The sequence below is a fragment of the Pseudochaenichthys georgianus genome, chromosome 10 (genome assembly GCF_902827115.2).
Source record: "Pseudochaenichthys georgianus chromosome 10, fPseGeo1.2, whole genome shotgun sequence".
NCBI classification, from domain to species: Eukaryota; Metazoa; Chordata; class Actinopteri; order Perciformes; family Channichthyidae; genus Pseudochaenichthys; species Pseudochaenichthys georgianus.
Genome location: NC_047512.1, coordinates 1,228,344 through 1,246,461, shown reverse-complemented (window position 1 = coordinate 1,246,461; position 18,118 = coordinate 1,228,344). Strand labels below are relative to the sequence as shown.

Sequence of the window (18,118 nt, the reverse complement as noted above, 5' to 3'; positions counted from 1 at the left end):
TGGTTTTTTTATTTGCTTTTTACACATTTAAAAAGAAAAGGTGAATAAATGAGCACATTAAAACTAAATTATCAATTTATGTCACATTTAATCAACTAGTGCCGACATGGCTGGTTAATATTGAAATCAGTACATTACATGGCATATTATTCAATGTATATCTTTTTTTAAATATATTTATTTTGGAAGGTTTGCTCTTCCGTAATAAATTATAATTAAGTACATTTGTCTCATAACACTTACATACTTGTACTTAAATAAGAAATGAATGCAGTACTTTAACTTGTAATGGAGTATTTTCACAGTGTGGTGTTTGTACTTTTACTTCAGGATCTACTACATCCAGCAAATGGGGGTGCTGAGGTGCTGTCCGATGTGCTAATTACGCACCCCCGTGCTGCGGGGGGGGGGGGGGGGTTGACGTTGACATACACCGAGCAAAACCACACGGTGCATTTCAACGGACTCCAGTGCACACTATTACGGGCACTATAGAGCATGCACAAAAGCGCGAGTCCACAAACACTATTAAAGGTAGGTTTATAGAAAAAAAATGTTAAACTATTAAATAATACTGTAGCTCCAACATCATGTTTCAAAGCAATCTTGGGAAAATGTTGAAACTTCTGAAGCACAAGATGAAATAAAACCAAGCGACAGTGTTTCAAACAGAGGAAGCATTGAGTCTTGCAAGCGGAGCTCTGCTGGAACCAGGTCCAGTGTTTGAACTACATCATCATGCATCAAAGCTGAGGCTGACATGGCCGCTCTCATGGCACGACAAATGTTATTAAAAGACAAGCATGCATTGGATGAACAAGAGGAGGAGCTCAGGAAAAAGAAGGAAGAGCTCAGGAAACAGAGGGAGCAAGTGGAAATAGCCGCATCAAGGGCTAAAATGAATGTGCTAAGACGCTCTGGAAGGTCGAGTCCCATTCTTATTTGGAAAGGGGACGAAAGGAAGCCACACTCAGTGGTGGAGCAAAAATATTTGTGCCTGACACAAACAGGCCTACAGGTGGCCAGTCTGACGTACAGTTTTCGCACAGAGAACATGAAGTAGAATATGGACATCTGCAACATCAAGCCACAAGAAGCTCAGAGGCCAATATACATCAAAGTTCAACACAATCACATCCACAGTTACAGCACTAAAGCAATCACCCAGCAGCACTGGCACCATGCAGCAGTGCAGAGAAATTACGGTAGCAAATCACCCGGTTCTTTACGACCAGACTATTTACCGGGATACAAACCGGAGGGACCAGGCATGGAGGGAGGTGGCAGAGACAGTGGGTGAAACTGGTAGGTTTTCACCTGTTCTCCCGGCGGGAGATTCATGATCAAAAAATATATAGGCCTACCAGAAAATTAAATGTGCAGGCAGAGGAGCTCCGCCTGCCTGACAATAGGGGGTGCTGCAGCGCCCTCAGCACCCCCCTTCCAGCGCCCCTGGTCTAAAGTGTTATTAATGTGATAATAAAGTGTTACTGAAGAGTTTAAAGTGTTAATGAAGAGTAAAGGGAACAGACCTGCTCTGTGTATCCGAAGCTGAGGCTGTAAAACAGCGTCCAGTAGTTTCTGGAGTCTCTTGTTCTCCTCTTTGGAAAGAAACAGCTCCTCCTCGAGCTCTGCTATTGTTTGTTCAAACAGAGCAAATATCTCTTCAGCAGCAGCAGTGAGTCGCTGCTTCTTCAACGACAGCAGCATTTGGACTTTACTCATGTTTCCTAGATCACCTTTCCCTGCAGACTCCGTTAAACACACCGTTTCTCTCTCCGTCAAACTCTCAATCTGACTAGTGTTGCTAACGGGTTTCCAGCTAGCATGCTAAGCTAGCTCCTATAGTCCGAGGTAAACGCTCCAGAAAAAAGAGCACAGAGTCCGTTCAGAGGTTTATCCAGACACACAGATGATGGATCAGTAGAGCTGGAGCTCACACACACTTTCTCAGGAACACAGAGAGAACCGGAGCGACGAGACGCCACATCCAGGGCTCGAGCTAAGTGTGACAGTGTGGCAATGGGTGCTGAGCTCCCACAAGGAGGGGTCTGAGCTCCCACGGATGCAGTGACATCATACTTCTGTGGGGGTCGCTAATACATTACCAACAACCTTTTTTTGTATTGAGTCAGGCACAATGAGTTTACATTTATACAGTCAATATGTGTCGTCGTCGTCCCCCCCCCCCCCCCCCCGGTCCTAGCTATAGATACCTGTAAAAATAAAGTAATGTAAAAGATAATATTAAATTTAAATGAATAGATAAGGAAATAAAGAATAATAACAATAATGTACCCATATACTCACATATGTATTACCCACATATACACATACTGTACACACATATATATGTACATACATACATACATAGCCTACATGTATATAAAGACAGAAACAAAAACAAAACAAACAAACAAACAAAAAAGCACATACATTCATAGTCCCCCCTTTCTTCTTAATGTAGTGTCTTAAATTCAGCTATGTAGGCTATCATAGAGCCGAATAGTTTTGAAGAGCCCCTCAGGTTATATTTAATCTAGTGCTGTCAAAATTATCGCGTTAACGGCGGTAATTAATTTTTTGAATTAATTGCGTTAAAATATTTAACGCATTTAACGCATGTGCAGAATGGCCCGCCCCATACATGCCACCAGGCAGTGGTGTAGTGGGCGTTGGACGCGGGGGTACGCCGTACCCCAACTTATTTGGAGCATGATCTTTTTTACTGCCTATTTATACTGCCTATGCCGAGGGCCGGCCCTGGCTCAAGGCTCTGAGAGGACATGAAAGCCTCTCTCAGCAGCCGCTGTACTTCCTCTCCAATATAACTCCCACCATTGTCAGAAACGTTCTTACGGCATCAACAACTATTTTGGTTCTTTCTGACTTTCTTTCTGCCTGTAGTGGCAATTTCTTATGTTACCTTATATGGTAAAACCAAATGCTTCTAAAAGCATTGTCTAACACTACTGTACCATTTCTTCATATGTGCTGTTTTCTGTGCATACTCTAATGAGGGTTATTATTCTCAAGCGCTTCAAGGCCACAGAGCTGATTTGGCAGACTATGTTGAAACTACTCCTCTTCACACAAAGTTTGAACTTCCATATTCTGATAACCGTTATACTTTCTACAGCTCAAGGACACAGGTGTCTAATAACAATATGAGACATCCGTGTGAAAGTAGATTTCTGAGGCGTTCCGCCTAGGTACACAAAACTCTGTCTTGTATATAAGCTTTGCTATTCTGTGACTATTGCGCACCCTCCTGCAGACTATCCTATACTCTGTGAGACCTGTGCCTTCGAGGCGCCTCGAATAAAGAACCAGAAAGACAACTCTGTTTGTTTCACCAGTTTATTGATTGATCATTCTAATTGTATATCTCCACAGTATTGACTAGGTCTACGATTTCCATAACATGCCTCAGCAGCACAGTTAATCCCCATGGACAGACACACCAATATTCCTCATGACTCCTACCTGCTTTACACTCCCTATTATCTCGACTCTACCTGTAGTGACTATTTAACCTAATCTATCTATACTCAAGCCACTGAGGGATGGGAACGGGAGACCTTTGTTCTGACGCGTGTTCCAGACGATAAAACAATGTCCATACGAGTCGTATCTTTCAATCTAGTATCGATTCATTTATTTTGTGTTCAATATGCATGCCAGTCACGCTGAAAACTAGTGATATTACGTATTGCGCCGAGGGTTCGGAGCGTGTGTCGAGTAATCCCCGAAGCTTTTTGTGAAGCATGTATCGAGGTTTGGATCGTTTTGGGCCAGTGACGTCATCGATGACAAACGAAGCCTCGCTGCCTGTCGATACCACGTGACTGCTTCAGAAAGTGCTTTAGATCGGTTGAACCGTTGAACCACAACACTCATAATACCCATGGATGTATAATAAGAACCATATTACCCCTCCTGTACCCGGGCCCGGTGACACGATGGAATCAAGAGAGCTCAGACCCTCACTCATATAGAGGTCGGAACATGTCATAATAAATAGATACAAGCATAAATAAATGTAGGAATAAAAACATCAATAAATACAGGAATAAATATCTTGCAGTGTTTTCTGGGAGCTGTGTGTGCTGTGGCTCAGCTGGAAAGCAGTTGACTCATGACCGCAGGGTCCCTGGTTCAAAGACTGAACAATACGTATTTTTTGTTGTTTATAAAAGCTACAGCTAAATGAGATAATGTAGTTAATAAATGTATTCTTTGATATGGTTTAGCCTTTCTCAGGCTACAACATGGCTAAGTTTATGAATATTATTAAGGAATACAAATCCCTCTTTGCAATGTTTAGCAGCCTCCTTAGGCTTTTCAATCACAATCATTCAACTGGAATAAATACAATATTGTTAACATGAAAATATGATTTTATGTTCGTTATTTAGAGTTATTCTTTACTCAATGGGAACTCGGTATGAGATAGAGCACACTGTTGAGATGTCCAATCTGCCTGTTTTACACACTTTGACCAACAGGGGGTTTGTGTTCAGATGAAGCCCATGATGAAGCCTCATGAGATGAACCCTTTTGCGAACCAATTGGCTGGAAAGCTTCAAAGCTTCATAAGGCTTCATCTCGCCATCACTACTGAATACAAACAGGTTTAAGTCAGCTCATCTCGACAGGGCTTCTCCAGACACCAAAACACTGTTTGCTTCCGTCCCACACACCTGAATCTGATCACCCGGTGATTACTTATATGCACTCATAAATTGAATGCTCCATCCTGTGTTCAATGTTGGAACTGAATTATACATTCAGCTTGTGCGGATAAAATTAAAACAAACAAGATACATTATGGCTCCAACACTTCCCTTGCTTTGGTTCTTCTTCCTCATGCATTGTTTTGTTGGACCTATTCTTGGTTATTTTAATCTCTCTCTTTGGACAATCTGATCGCCATGCTTTGTGATCCCCCCACACTGACTATACTTTGTTCTCAGTTTCTACCTCTGCACAACTTATCCCTATATTTGCCACAAATCACCAAGGCATGTCTTCAGACCAAAGAACTGTGACCAAACTTACATCGTCTGCACTGTATTGGCTTGGGTTCAAACATCCTCAATTGCCGTGTTCACACCGGAGTACTTTTCCCCTTTAGTTCCGTTAGTACCCCTTATATTGCGTTCACACCAAAAAGAGTACTTAGTGCCGGGAACTTTTACCCCCATGTTTAGTGCCTGCTAGAGAGGTGGTCCTATCCTGGGGGGGAAAGTGCCCAAGTTCTGATTGGCTGGGCGAATTGCAAACCACGCCCCGTAAAACTCTGAAAAGTTTTGTGAAGACACGATTGTATTGTGGGATTAGCATTATTAGCATTAGCATTATCCCCGCACACCAACGGAGAGAGAATAACTTATGGCAACACAAAAAAAACATGGGAGCGATGGAGTGATGAGGAGGTGTCGGCGTTCTGGCGATTTACTCGGAAGGCTGGGTAGTGGAAGTCCCAGCAGCTTCTGCCGAAGCCAGTCCCCAACTCCGGGGACATCCGGCCAGGGACTTCGGGTGGCAGTATATGCCGTGAAGTTGTTTGCAGCCTGCCAGTATACCCAAAGCAGAAGAAGACGAAGTGACGTCAGCGACTCATTTGCGTAATCTTCCCTCAGGGAAAAGTACTCCGGTGTGAACGCGATTGGTACTTAGTGCCCTGGGGTAGTAAGTGCCGGCACTAAGTACAAAGTACACGGTGTGAACGCGGCTAATGGGTAACTGATATGATCCGGGAATACTTCGTCCAGCACCGACGTCCATAGGGACTTGGCTTGGGAAACGGAAGGTCACCGGTACGAGTCCCCGAAAGACCAAGTGCAACCGATGTGTCCCTGAGCAAGGCACCGTTGACGACACTGATACCCGGGCAGTACATATGGCAGCCCACTGCTCCCAACACTAGGATAGGTGAAATGCAGAATGTACATTTCCCCTCTGTGGGACGATTCATGGTATATTCTTCTACATGTACACACTTCAATTGCTGTATTATTTACTCCAGGAATTTATACTATACCTAATTGTTTATTATATAATTGTTTTCTGCTACTTAACACCTCAACATTATATCTCAGAGGAAAATATGGAACTTTTTGAGGCACAATTGTATTTTACAGCTCATTTTACAGATTCAGATTTTTATTAAAAAATAAAATCAACTCGTGAATTATTTCGTATTTCAACAAAAAATAAACTACCAAGCAGCATAGCCAATAATGTTATTAAAAATAGCTCCAACTTTATCAGCTTAAATATTAAGGTGACGAACAAATTGATAAATACATAATTATAATATAAATATGATTTATTAATAAATGAGTACTTTTAAAAGTATAATAATTTGTAATATTTGTATTCTTTCTATATCCCTGATAATCTTCAAAACCCTTTCTGGTTCTTTGAAGGCTCTATCCAGACTATCTTCTGGTTATTTTCTGCATCAATCCCCATTATCTCTCACAACAACAAAAAACAACATCTTGGACATAACCGCAAGACTGTAACCTCTTCACATTCTGTGAAAATTGTGAGTCAATTACCAGCCATATCTCACACATTGCTGTTTTTAATCACTAATATGTGGATGATGTAACATTTGTCCTGCAGAGAGCACACAGCCCAACAGCACGTTTTTGGTCCAGCATCATTTTACAAAACGTTTGCATTAAGACACTAAGACTAGCTGATCCATTGTAAAGGTCAGTCCACCTTAAATGAGAAGTGGGTGATCAGCAGGTGAAAGGCAGGACACGGGAACTTAGTCCTGAGGAGATGTAACGATTATTAAATAAGAAATAGTCGAGTCAAGGGGGCAAAGAAATGAACATTTGTGATTATTAGCGAATCGGTTGCAGATGGGTGAAAACAGGCTTAGGGAGTAACGTATTACATGTAACGGCATTAGGTCATCAGGACACAAAATAGGAAAATGTATTCCCTTACAGTTACAGAAGCAAAAACACTCCGATAACAGGTACATTTATGTAAAACAGGGCTCATTAACAGGATAGCAATGATACAAAACATTTAGAAATAAAGAACAATACATCAAATCATCCTATATGGAAACTTGGAGCCCTCAATCCAAATAAAATGGTTCATCAACAGTCAGTGGTTAACGTATAAATCAGAATGACAAAAACATTACAACATATTGTCCACTTATGTTGATAAAGATGGAGTTCATTTAAGTCTTATATGGATGTTGTACAACAATGTTAATCCAGTCAGACAGATTTCTCTCACGTGTGAACAGTCATAAGACTTATTCAGCTTCTGTTTCCATGTGTTTAGCTGAGCTGCTGATTGGAGGCTCTGCCTCTCCATTATCCTCAGTTTGAATTTCATTAAGCTGTGAGGACTGACGACCAACACACTTGTGCCATTGGAAATGATTACGCCATTTAAATCTTTTGTCACAAACATTGCAGCTGTATATTTCCTCTCCTGTGTGGACTCTCATGTGTGTCTTTAAAATGTATATTCTGTGAAAAAGCTTTCTCACAAACTGAGCAGCGAAAGCGTTTCTCTCCTGTGTGGACTCTCGTGTCGATTTAGATCTCTTCTATATCTAAAAGCTTTCTTACAGACTGAGCAGCTGAATGGTTTCTTTTCAGCACTATGTCGGGGATCATTGAAAGATTCTTGTCTATTTTTCAGTGAGTTTGAGCCTGAGGCAGGTTCTCTGGTCTCCTTCCAATCAGCACTGTGTTCAGCGTCAGGTTCTGAAGAGTCATCAGTGTCTTCAGAAGAGTCTCCGGTGTCATGTTCAGAAGAGTCATCAGTGTCTTCAAAAGAGTCTCCAGTGTGGTCCTCAGTCTTTGGTTGTAAACTGCTCTCTGGATCTGAGTTCCTGGCTGGTTCTGGTCCTCGACAGTCCTCTCCATCAGCTTCTGTTTCTATGTGTTCAGTTTGTCTTTGATGAGGCCGTGAGGACTGAGGTTTCTCTTTATCATCTTCACTCTTCACAGGGTCAGGAGTGAAAGTGGACTTGGTGATATCAGCCTCCTCCAGCTCCTGAAGCTGCTCTCCCTCTTGACTGATCCTGAGTTCCTCCTGTTCCTGCTTAATGTGTGGGGGGGAATCTGGGTCCTCCTGGTCCAGACTGGAGCTCCACTCCTGCTGGTCATAGAGAGGCTCTTCTTTAACCACCACCAGCTGCTGGACATCTGCAGGAAACAGGAAACACACTGTTATATCAGTCTTGGACCTAGTCAATATAATTAGTTATGTTATTGAATTACAGTTTCCAGAGAAGAGAGGCCCATCGTCTCTTCCGCAATTATTAGGTGTGAGCGGAAGTGCAAAGAGGCCCTCCTCAGGATAATACAGTCAAGTCTTGTTAGTTAGGTAGTTCATATCCTGACGGGGTATGAATTACACCTAAAGAGGTCACGAGATAATGACCTTTCGACATATGGAACATATGAGTCTTCCCCTCTATCTCTCAATTTAACACCCTCTCTGGAATAAAGGCACTCTTACTCTCTTACTTTTTAACGTTATACTCAAAGGGCCAGCAAATATCCCCCCAGGGCCAGAATTTGCCCGCGGGCCAACAATTGAATAGCCCTGCACTACGCCTACATTATAGAATGAAAATACGGTGTTACAAATTAAAACCCTGCATTCAAACTAGGGCTGCTCGATTATGGCAAAAATCATAATCACGATTATTTCTGGTCAATACTGATAGTTAGTAAAAGTTGACTGTACGCTAGAGACCGGAGGATAAAGACACGGCAACTAAAGCTTCCCTTGTGACGTGTTTGTATGGATTTATTCAAACAGACCGCAAGTCACAACACAACCTGGCTGAGGGCTTTTAGGGAGGGGGGATGATGGGGGCAGGATGTATAACGCATGACACATTGAGAGCATCATTGCGAAAGGGAATGCAGCAAAATAATCATTTTTTTCCGATTAGGTTGTTTTCATAATCGTTGCAAGCCAAAATCGTAATAGAGATTAAAATACGGTTAATTGCACAGCCCTAATTCAAACCTTATTTAAGTAAAAGTATGCAAGTATTATCAGAACATTTTACGGCACCCTCTTATGTCATAGTAATGATGGTGCAGTAAAATGTTCCCCGTCAGTGTTTCATTCATGATGTTTCTTGATTGTTTTGAATGTTGCATTTTACTGCTGTACATGTTTAAAGTTGTGCTTGTATAAATGATTATAGATGAGGGAACCTGCTAAATATTAAATATGTGTGTTTTTTATAGAGTACTATTTTTATAGAGTACTATAAAGTTTGGACACCTTCTCATTCAATTGAGTTTGTTTATTTTTAATTTGTTTCTACTTTGTAGATTAATACTGAAGACATCAAAGCTATGAAAGAACACATATGGAATTATCTAGTTAACAAAAAAGTGTGATTTTTATTCTAGATTCTTCAAAGCAGCCCCCTCTTGCCTTGATGACAGCTTTGCACACTCTGGGCTTCTCGTAGTGAGCTTCATCAGGATGTTAGTGCAATTAATGGCTCACCAACTTTAAATGTTAACACAGAGAGGGAGATCAATAAAACAAACACAGATACGGTTGAGATTAATCAATATTTAGTTGCACAACAACAAATAATAATATTGGAGTACATCACCTTGCTTCAACAGCAACCAATCGCGGAAATGCCCCAACGAGTAGCAGTTTTACACAGGCATATATAGCTACTGTAATGAACATACACCCACATTTTATATTTATTAGGGCTGTCAAACGATTACAAATTTTAATCAGATTAATCACAGCTTAAAAATTCATTAATCATGATTAATCACCATTCGAACTATGTCCAAAATATGCCATTTATTTATGTATATTGTTGTGGGAATGGAAAGATGAATGAAAGAAGGCGGATATATCCATTTAACATACAGTATCTATGTTTATTATAACATTTTTCTCCGTGTCAAAATGAAAGACAACCCACACACCTATCAATCATCAAACCGTGGGGTCTTAATTCATTACGTGTTGATTTCTATCAACGGGGGCAGTACTTCAGGAAAGTCGACAGAGGGGGGGGGGGCTAGTGGAGTACTTCGTGACCACAGAGTGTGAACGTTGTGATCAGCTGTTTTAGCGCAGTTCTCCAGTGAAGGGGGGGAGTCTCCCTCCGCAGCCGGTTGGCGTAGTTTTGGCACAGTTCCGTTGTACAGACCGACGTTAACAGCAGCCCTGTCTGTGCACACGGAGACCGACTCTGTCGTCCGGTGATCTAACCGCCTTCTGGAAAAGCTTCACAAGTACGTCGGTACGCAAATGCGCTTTGTGACACAAGTGACGGTACGCATTTCAGATTACGCACATAACCTGCGTATTAGTTATGTGCACCCCTGTACCAGAGCCATATTATTACTATTATATGGCTCTGCCCTGTACTACAGCAAGAGTATTCTCCGTCGGGACTTCCTGCAACAACACCACGCCGTTATCAAAGATGTTCTATTGAGAAGACGATCACTACGTGACAAAAGTTTTCAAAACCGTGGCTACTGAAATCAATCTTACTAACTGCTGTCTGTGCAATTTACTCCGCGAGTTGGCAGACTTTATTTTGCTTACTTTAACATCATTTTTCATGGTGGGGCTAAGACATTTCTTGGTATGGGTGTAGCCTACCCCAGCCATATCCTGGCGCTGCCACTGGTGGTACGTATGGGGCGGGCCATTCTCCACATGCGTTAAATGCGTTAAATATTTTAACGCAATTAATTCAAAAAATTAATTACCGCCGTTAACGCGATAATTTTGACAGCACTAATATTTATATATATATTTTGGGGTTGATTGCCATTATTCACGGACCTATGGGTTGGAGTATTGTTCCGCACGGACATTTGAGTTTACCGGACTTCCTGCTTAACCCGGTCATGCTTCCTGGCCTTGAAGTGTTTACATGTGTGTTCAGATGCTAAATAAAAGTCTAGCTTGTACCTTTGATACCCCGCCTCCGACTCCATTCTCTCTGCACTACATTGGTGACGCCGACATGATACAGGAGCCCAGCGGAGTGTCCTGCCGGCTACGGTGGATGACGCCGCCGGTGGGGGCCACGGCCCACCTTTAACGTCCCCTAACGATATTCCCACCTATGGCACAAAGACAGTGGACCTGCGTTTCGGGGGTCGGCGGTTTAAGTGGGATTTTGTCACGGCTGACATCTCCTTCGCCCTCCTCGGCGCAGACTTCCTGTGCGCTCACAGACTGCTGGTGGACGTCAAGAACAGCCTCCTGGTGGACGCTCTGACGTTTGCCTCGTTCGCATGTACCCGTGGTGAGGCGTCATTCAGCGGGCTCTCCAGCTCACTCTTACAGGATGACAAGTTTCAGCACCTTCTCAGTGAGTTTCCCGGCTTGACGCAGCCCACCTTTTCCGCTGCCACTCCCAAACACGGGGTAGAGCACCACATTGACACTGAAGGCCCCCCAGTCTACGCTAGGGCCCGGCGCCTTAACCCTGACATGCTGGCTGTCGCCAAGTCGGAGTTCGTCATTGTGGAGTGTCTGGGCATAATCCGCCACTCAGACAGCCCTTGGGCTTCGCCACTCCACATGGTCCCTAAATCAGCCGGTGGCTGTCGACCGTGTGGTGACTACCGCCGCCTTAACAACACCACTACGCTACCCGGTTCCTCACATCCAGGACTTCTCTGCACACCTGGAGGGCAAGTTGGTCTTCTCCAAAGTGGATCTGGTGCGGGGCTACCACCAGGTTCCGGTGCACCCCTCAGACGTCCCCAAAACTGCGGTGATTACGCCGTTCGGGCTTTTCGAGTTCCTGCGTATGCCGTTTGGACTTACGAACGCAGCTCAGTCCTTTCAGCGGCTGATGGATTCAGCTCTCAGAGACATGCCATTCATCTTCGTCTATTTAGACGACATCTTTGTCGTCAGCTCCTCCTCTGAAGAGCACCAGGCACATCTTCGTGTCCTTTTCGCGAGGCTCAACCAAAGCGGCCTGATTCTCAACCCGGTGAAGTGTCAGTTCGGATTAAGTCTGCTCACGTGGACGTTTCCAGGCCGTTGGAGTCAGTATTAATTTCGTCAACGACAACTATGACGAAAAATGTTTGTCAACGACCTTTTTCACATGACTAAGACAAGATGATGGCGAGCTAAAAATAGTTTCTTGATAAATAAAACTTTGACGAAATGTAGTTTTCGTTGACGAGACGAGACTAAGGTGTTAATGGTGGACTATTGGACACTTAAAAATGCATGGGTATTTTCCCCCCTAATTGCCCCCGTCCGTCTTGACTGTCAAAATGCATCTTACGTTTCTAACTTGCAATATCATTATTTCTGCTCTCTTCACTCCAGAAGAGCGATCTCCCTGTGTGCGGGGGCGGGGCCTAACAGACACGCTGTAGTGGCACACAGAGATCTGCCGGGGACGGAGCATTCAAAAGTATAGAGAAACTCTACAAGGCTCGATGTGGACAAAGCTCATTTGCCATTAGTGTTTTTGCGTTAGCGCATTGACACGAGTAGAGTAGTCTGTCCAAACAGCCGGCCAAAAGGCGTCATGTTCAGTCGGAGAAATGCACAATTTTCGACATCCTTAACTCGTTTTCTCCATTTCAGAATAATATGATATGATATGTTTTATAATGATTGATCATGAAAGTGTTCTCAAAGCTGGTGAAGGTGCAGCTAGTTTGAAGTACTTTGTAGACTGCAGGGTAGCTGGTGGATTTACTCCAGGAGGAACTAAAGTCTGATTCAACACTTGGTTAGATTTCACATCATTCATCCAGATCTGTGAAGTAACTAAAGAGATTAAATACATGGAGTAAAAGTACACTATGTAGCTCTGAACTGTAGTGGAGTAGAAGTACACAGTAGCAAAACATTTAAATACTCCAGTAAAGTACCTCAACATTTTACTCAAGTACAGTACTGTTGGAAAGCCTGCTGACTGTTACTCAGCGCCCTCTGTTGGCGGCACGCGCAATTGTAACTATCAAGCACATGGAGCGCAGCTGTTAGGAGAAAGGGAGAGAAGCACGTCATGTCGACGCGCCTGGACCTTTAGTGGCAGCTTAGTGTGTGTGTGAGCTTTGTGCGTCGCTGACCAATAGTAAGTTAATGTTACTCAGTTTGACCCTGTTGGCAATGTCTAATGTTTAGAAGGCATATTAACCTTTTATACTGTAAGTTAAAGGAATTATCTGTGCAGTATATTTCATTTCTATGTGGAAGGGTTATATTAGAACCTGCCTGTTGAGCAGTCAATTAGCCTGGTAGAATATGTCATTTAGTACTGTTAATGCGAAAGTTATGCATATTTTCACTGTATAATATATTGGAATAATAGATTCTAATTATATTTGTATTTCTCTCTTATAGACCACACACCAGGGCTCTCGACTAACTTTTTTCACCATCCTCCCGGAACCGTCCCGAAATACAATCTAAGCCGTCCTGAAATTAAAGGTGGGGTAGGTAAGTTTGAGAAACCGGCTCGAGATCGCTAGAATTTGAAAATACACAACCGGAGAAAATCTGCCACTTCCTTATAGAGCCCCTCCTCCAACACACACGAACGCGCACATGACCAATGAGGGCACGAGATAAGTTTGTGCCCCGATGGAAGGCTGACAGGCAGGTAGGCCATCCAGTTACTTTAGCCGGGCCGGCTAAACGGATTGGTTGTACTTTTTACAGTATTACGGCTTCTACAGATGAATTTTTTGTATGGATTTTTTGTCAAAGCACTTCAGATATTCATTGCTATCGGGATGTTGAGAGCATTCCATGGAATATAACAAAAAGTGTATCTCGAGCCGGTTTCTGAAACTTACCTACCCCACCTTTAATGTGGACCATCCCGAATTTAAAATATTAGTTTTTCTACATTATCATTAGTTAAAATCATTCAAAGTGACCTTTAACATAAATAAAACATCATACAAATCATTAGATGATAATTCATCAATCTTTTTATTTGAATAAATCATTCAATCACATAAACAAAGGCCAAATATATTTAAACAAACACACAAACGAGAAAATTACTCTAATATTGAATCCAATCAAGTCCCATCCAATTATCAAAAAACCAACACTGTGTCCTGAAGACAGAACCCAGAGTAACCACTAACAGGATGACAGTCTGTAACACAGTCAGGAGACCTTTCCAAACGGCCCCGCCCCCTCGCACACAGACGGGAGAGAGAGATCTCGTCTGGATTGGACAGCTCGAAAGTAACGCATGTTATAATCTTAATATTGCATATTAGAAACGGAGTTCGCGAAACTAAAACTGCGATATAATGTGTATGTAGCAATAATACATATGACATTTTTTAAATGTCTCCAGTACCGATAAAAAGTCCGATAATGTCGGAGCTTAACGTTACCACTGTCTTTAATAATTCCGGCCCGGGGCCCGTTTAATTACCGGGGCTCAGTACCCATCCCTACATGGGGAGAGGCAGCATATTGCTAAGGACTAAATACGATGGAGAGTTCTCATCTCAGCCTTATTACCCATAGGGGATGAAGAGGAGTAAGTAAATAAAGAGGCCGGCGCTCCAGGGTCAGGTTCTGCTGTGCGTTGTTGTGATTAACGGTAACACATTTCAGAATTCCTCCACGGGATGCCATTGTACTAGAGATGTTAAGATTCACCGATTCGCATAGGTGCACCGGCATAAACGTTCAAGATGCGAGTGCACCGGTTGAAAGAGTGCACATCGGCTACAGTTTGGGTTGAACTCGCGATGCATCGATTGCGTAGCGTCTTTGCATCGGTAAAAAACCGATTCATTCATATAAAATCCCCTCATCCTGTCAACGCTCAGCAGAGACGATCTTTGATATTTGCTTCGCCCGAGGCCGGGAGTCTTAGTTATCAACACACACGGAAGTTGAGGAGAAAGAGAAACACAGCGCACCGAAAAATACCTACAAATCAAACGTTTGGCAACACTTCGGATTGTTCAAGAAAGACGGTGTAATAATCCTTTATGCTATATAGTTGACCGCAGGTCATGGAGAGTGATCAGGTATCCGTAGACCTTTGTATGAGGTATCTTTATTACTCAACAGGTCTACAGCCATGATACATAGATCCGTCCTAGATGCGGGCTTGCATACACACAGTATCACTCCGCAGCCGCACCCCATCAGTAACGTCCTGATGGTATATGTGCGCGGCACTATATACTACAGACAACTTGAAAAATCGCTCGCAAATTGTTAACGATGCCGAGCCGCTTTAAAGTACACACGTAGTACGAGGAACTTAGCGACGCACATAAAGAGGCGACATGGGGTCTGCGGCTGAAAAGAGAAACCTGAAAGTTAGACATATGAGTTCAATCACTCAGTGAGGTGTTCTGTCAGAGAGAGTGGTGTTTAGTTTACAGCAGCCTGTGGCGGTCAATAATAATTTAAATGTCTTCCTCACTGTAAGCAGTTATGAAATACCTGTTTGTGAAAGGTTATTTGTATTCTTTATTGTTCATATAGAACCCACTGCTTTCTGCTCACTGGTGAGTCAGCCTCTGGATGAGTGTTCAGCACATCAGGCTGGCAGCTGTATGGGCATGGCACCATGGTAGCTGTTATTTGTTAATCATGAGCAATGCATCCTTACATTGTTTAACTGTGAGGTGTTATACAATTGTACTGTAGCCTACTCTGGAGAGCTTTTAAAGTTAAAAAAATAAACGGCATGATGGGATGTGCAGTACCAAATATGTAAAGCACTTTTTTGTTAATGTATGATTTGCTGCATGTAAGGAATAAAACAAAAATCCTCTGTCGTACCAAATTGAAGTATCATTATTTTTGCATTGTGTTGAATCGCACCGAATCGCATAATATTGAATCAAATCGTATCGAACTGTACCGCAACAGGGGTGAATCGTATCGTATCACCTGGTGTTTCAAATGTATCGTTAATGTATCGTATCGTGGCAACGTATCGAGATGCGCATCGCATCGGCCTCAGTGATGGAGATGCACATCCCTACATTGTACATCACTCAACCCGCGAAATACACACACTCAGAGCCATATAATAGATATATTGCGCTGCACACACTCAGTACATAGCTAGACCCGAGAATCTGCGGGCCAGGAATTCGCGGGCACAGCTGTAGCTACACTGAACAAAAATATAAACGCAACACTTTTGTTTTTGCTCTCATTTTTCATGAGATGAACTCAAAGATCTAAAACATTTTTTATAAACACAAAATAACCATTTCTCTCAAATATTGTTCACAAATCTGAAAAAAAAAATCTGTGATAGTGAGCACTTCTCCTTTGCCGAGATAATCCATCCCACCTCACAGGTGTGGCATATCAAGATGCTGATTAGACAGCATGATTATTGCACAGGTGTGCCTTAGAATGGCCACCATAAAAGGCCACTCTGAAACGTGCATTTTTGGGGGGTCTGGGGGGGTCCGAAAACCAGTCAGTATCTGGTGTGAGGGGTAGGGTTAGGGGAATGTTGTGAATCGAGTGGCCTGTGTTCGTCGTCCATAACATACGCCTGCCCATACTATTCTTTCACACACACATACGGGTATTGGGCCGAGTGCGACACCGTACTTCCGGTATCCGCAATTTCACGCGAGGTGCAAGCAGAATATCATAGTCCATTGCCTTAATCAATATCTACCTAGTCAACTCTAAAATACCACATATATGCAATGGCATGATAATATTATTGTGACAAGTGGGGTATTCACCTGGTGTTTCCAGAAATTAGACGTAGATGCAGCCAAAATCGACGAAGGACACTTTCAAGGTTCGTTTTTCCATACATCTGCAGGCAGTCTGTAGGGGCAATCCGACAACCCACACAGCTCTAGTTCACGCTGGTAACGACCTAGAGCACCCCTCAAGTCCAGAGATGTAATCCGAAGACATGCAGCGATTTCTTCGGTCGTTAATTCAGAAAAAAAACCTAGTGCGCTCTGCCTGGCTACGTTAGCTAGCTGTTTATATTAGCACCTCCAGGATATTAGCACCTCCAGGAAAATTGCGTATATATATATATGGCGCGCGTTGCATTGTGGGTAGCTCGTGACGTCACTGTGTGTTAATGAAGAGTAAAGGGAACAGACCTGCTCTGTGTATCCGAAGCTGAGTCTGTAAAACAGCGTTCAGTAGTTTCTGCAGTCTCTTGTTCTCCTCTTTGGAAAGAAACAGCTCCTCCTCGAGCTCTGCTATTGTTTGTTCAAACAGAGCAAATATCTCTCCAGAATCAGCAGTGACTCGCTGCTTCAACGACAGCAGCATTTGGTCTTTACTCATGTTTCCTAGATCACCTTTCCCTGCAGACTCCGTTAAACACACCGTTTCTCTCTCCGTCAAACTCTCAATCTGACTAGTGTTGCTCACGTGTTTCCAGCTAGCATGCTAAGCTAGCTCCTATAGTCCGAGGTAAACGCTCCAGAGAAAAGAGCACAGAGTCCGTTCCGAGGTTTATCCAGACACACAGATGATGGATCAGTAGAGCTGGAGCTCACACACACTTTCTCAGGAACACAGAAGGCTTGTTTGAGACCTGCGCAGTTGCGATCAACGTCTTGCTGGTGCGTTGCATGATGGTTAATCATTTTGTCCGACTTTCTTCTTCTTCTTCTTCTTCTTCTTCTTTAATGGCGAATCGCTTCCACTTGGAGCATATATCGCCACCTACTGTTGAGTTATTAAATATTCATATTAAATCCTTGTCCTCAGACCAGTGTTTTTGAGGAATTTGAAGATCAGCTTATTTGCTTCATTTCTTGATTTACTTTCATATATTGACTTGAAATCCATGTCCTTGATGTTGAGTTGTTCCAGTGCAGTTTCAGAATGAGTCTTTTCCTTGTATATTCCGGGCAGCTACAAAATACATGATGTATTGTCTCTGGTTGTTGCAACCATCACAATTGCCATTTGGATGTTTTCCAATCAGATGCAGTGATGAGTTTAATCCAGTGTCCCAATTTTATCCTGCTGTTAATGCTCTGTTCTCTTCTACTACTCCCACTTTATTCTTCTTCTTCTTCTTCAGTGTTTATTGGCGGTTGGCAAACCAACTTGTAGGTGCATTACCGCCACCAAC

General features: G+C 42.9%; 1 protein-coding gene across 1 annotated transcript; it reads right to left on the bottom strand.

Moving 5' to 3' along the window:
- Window positions 1–6,379: 6,379 nt before the first annotated feature.
- Window positions 6,380–17,622, bottom strand: LOC139434680 (serine-rich 25 kDa antigen protein-like). The gene is made up of 2 exons (XM_071204578.1): window positions 17,130–17,622; window positions 6,380–8,198 (listed from the first exon to the last, which is right to left on the bottom strand). The coding sequence occupies exons 1-2, from the start codon at window positions 17,317–17,319 to the stop codon at window positions 7,531–7,533; spliced, it is 858 nt and encodes a 285-aa protein (XP_071060679.1). The 5' UTR covers window positions 17,320–17,622; the 3' UTR covers window positions 6,380–7,530.
- Between the last annotated feature and the right edge of the window lie 496 nt (window positions 17,623–18,118).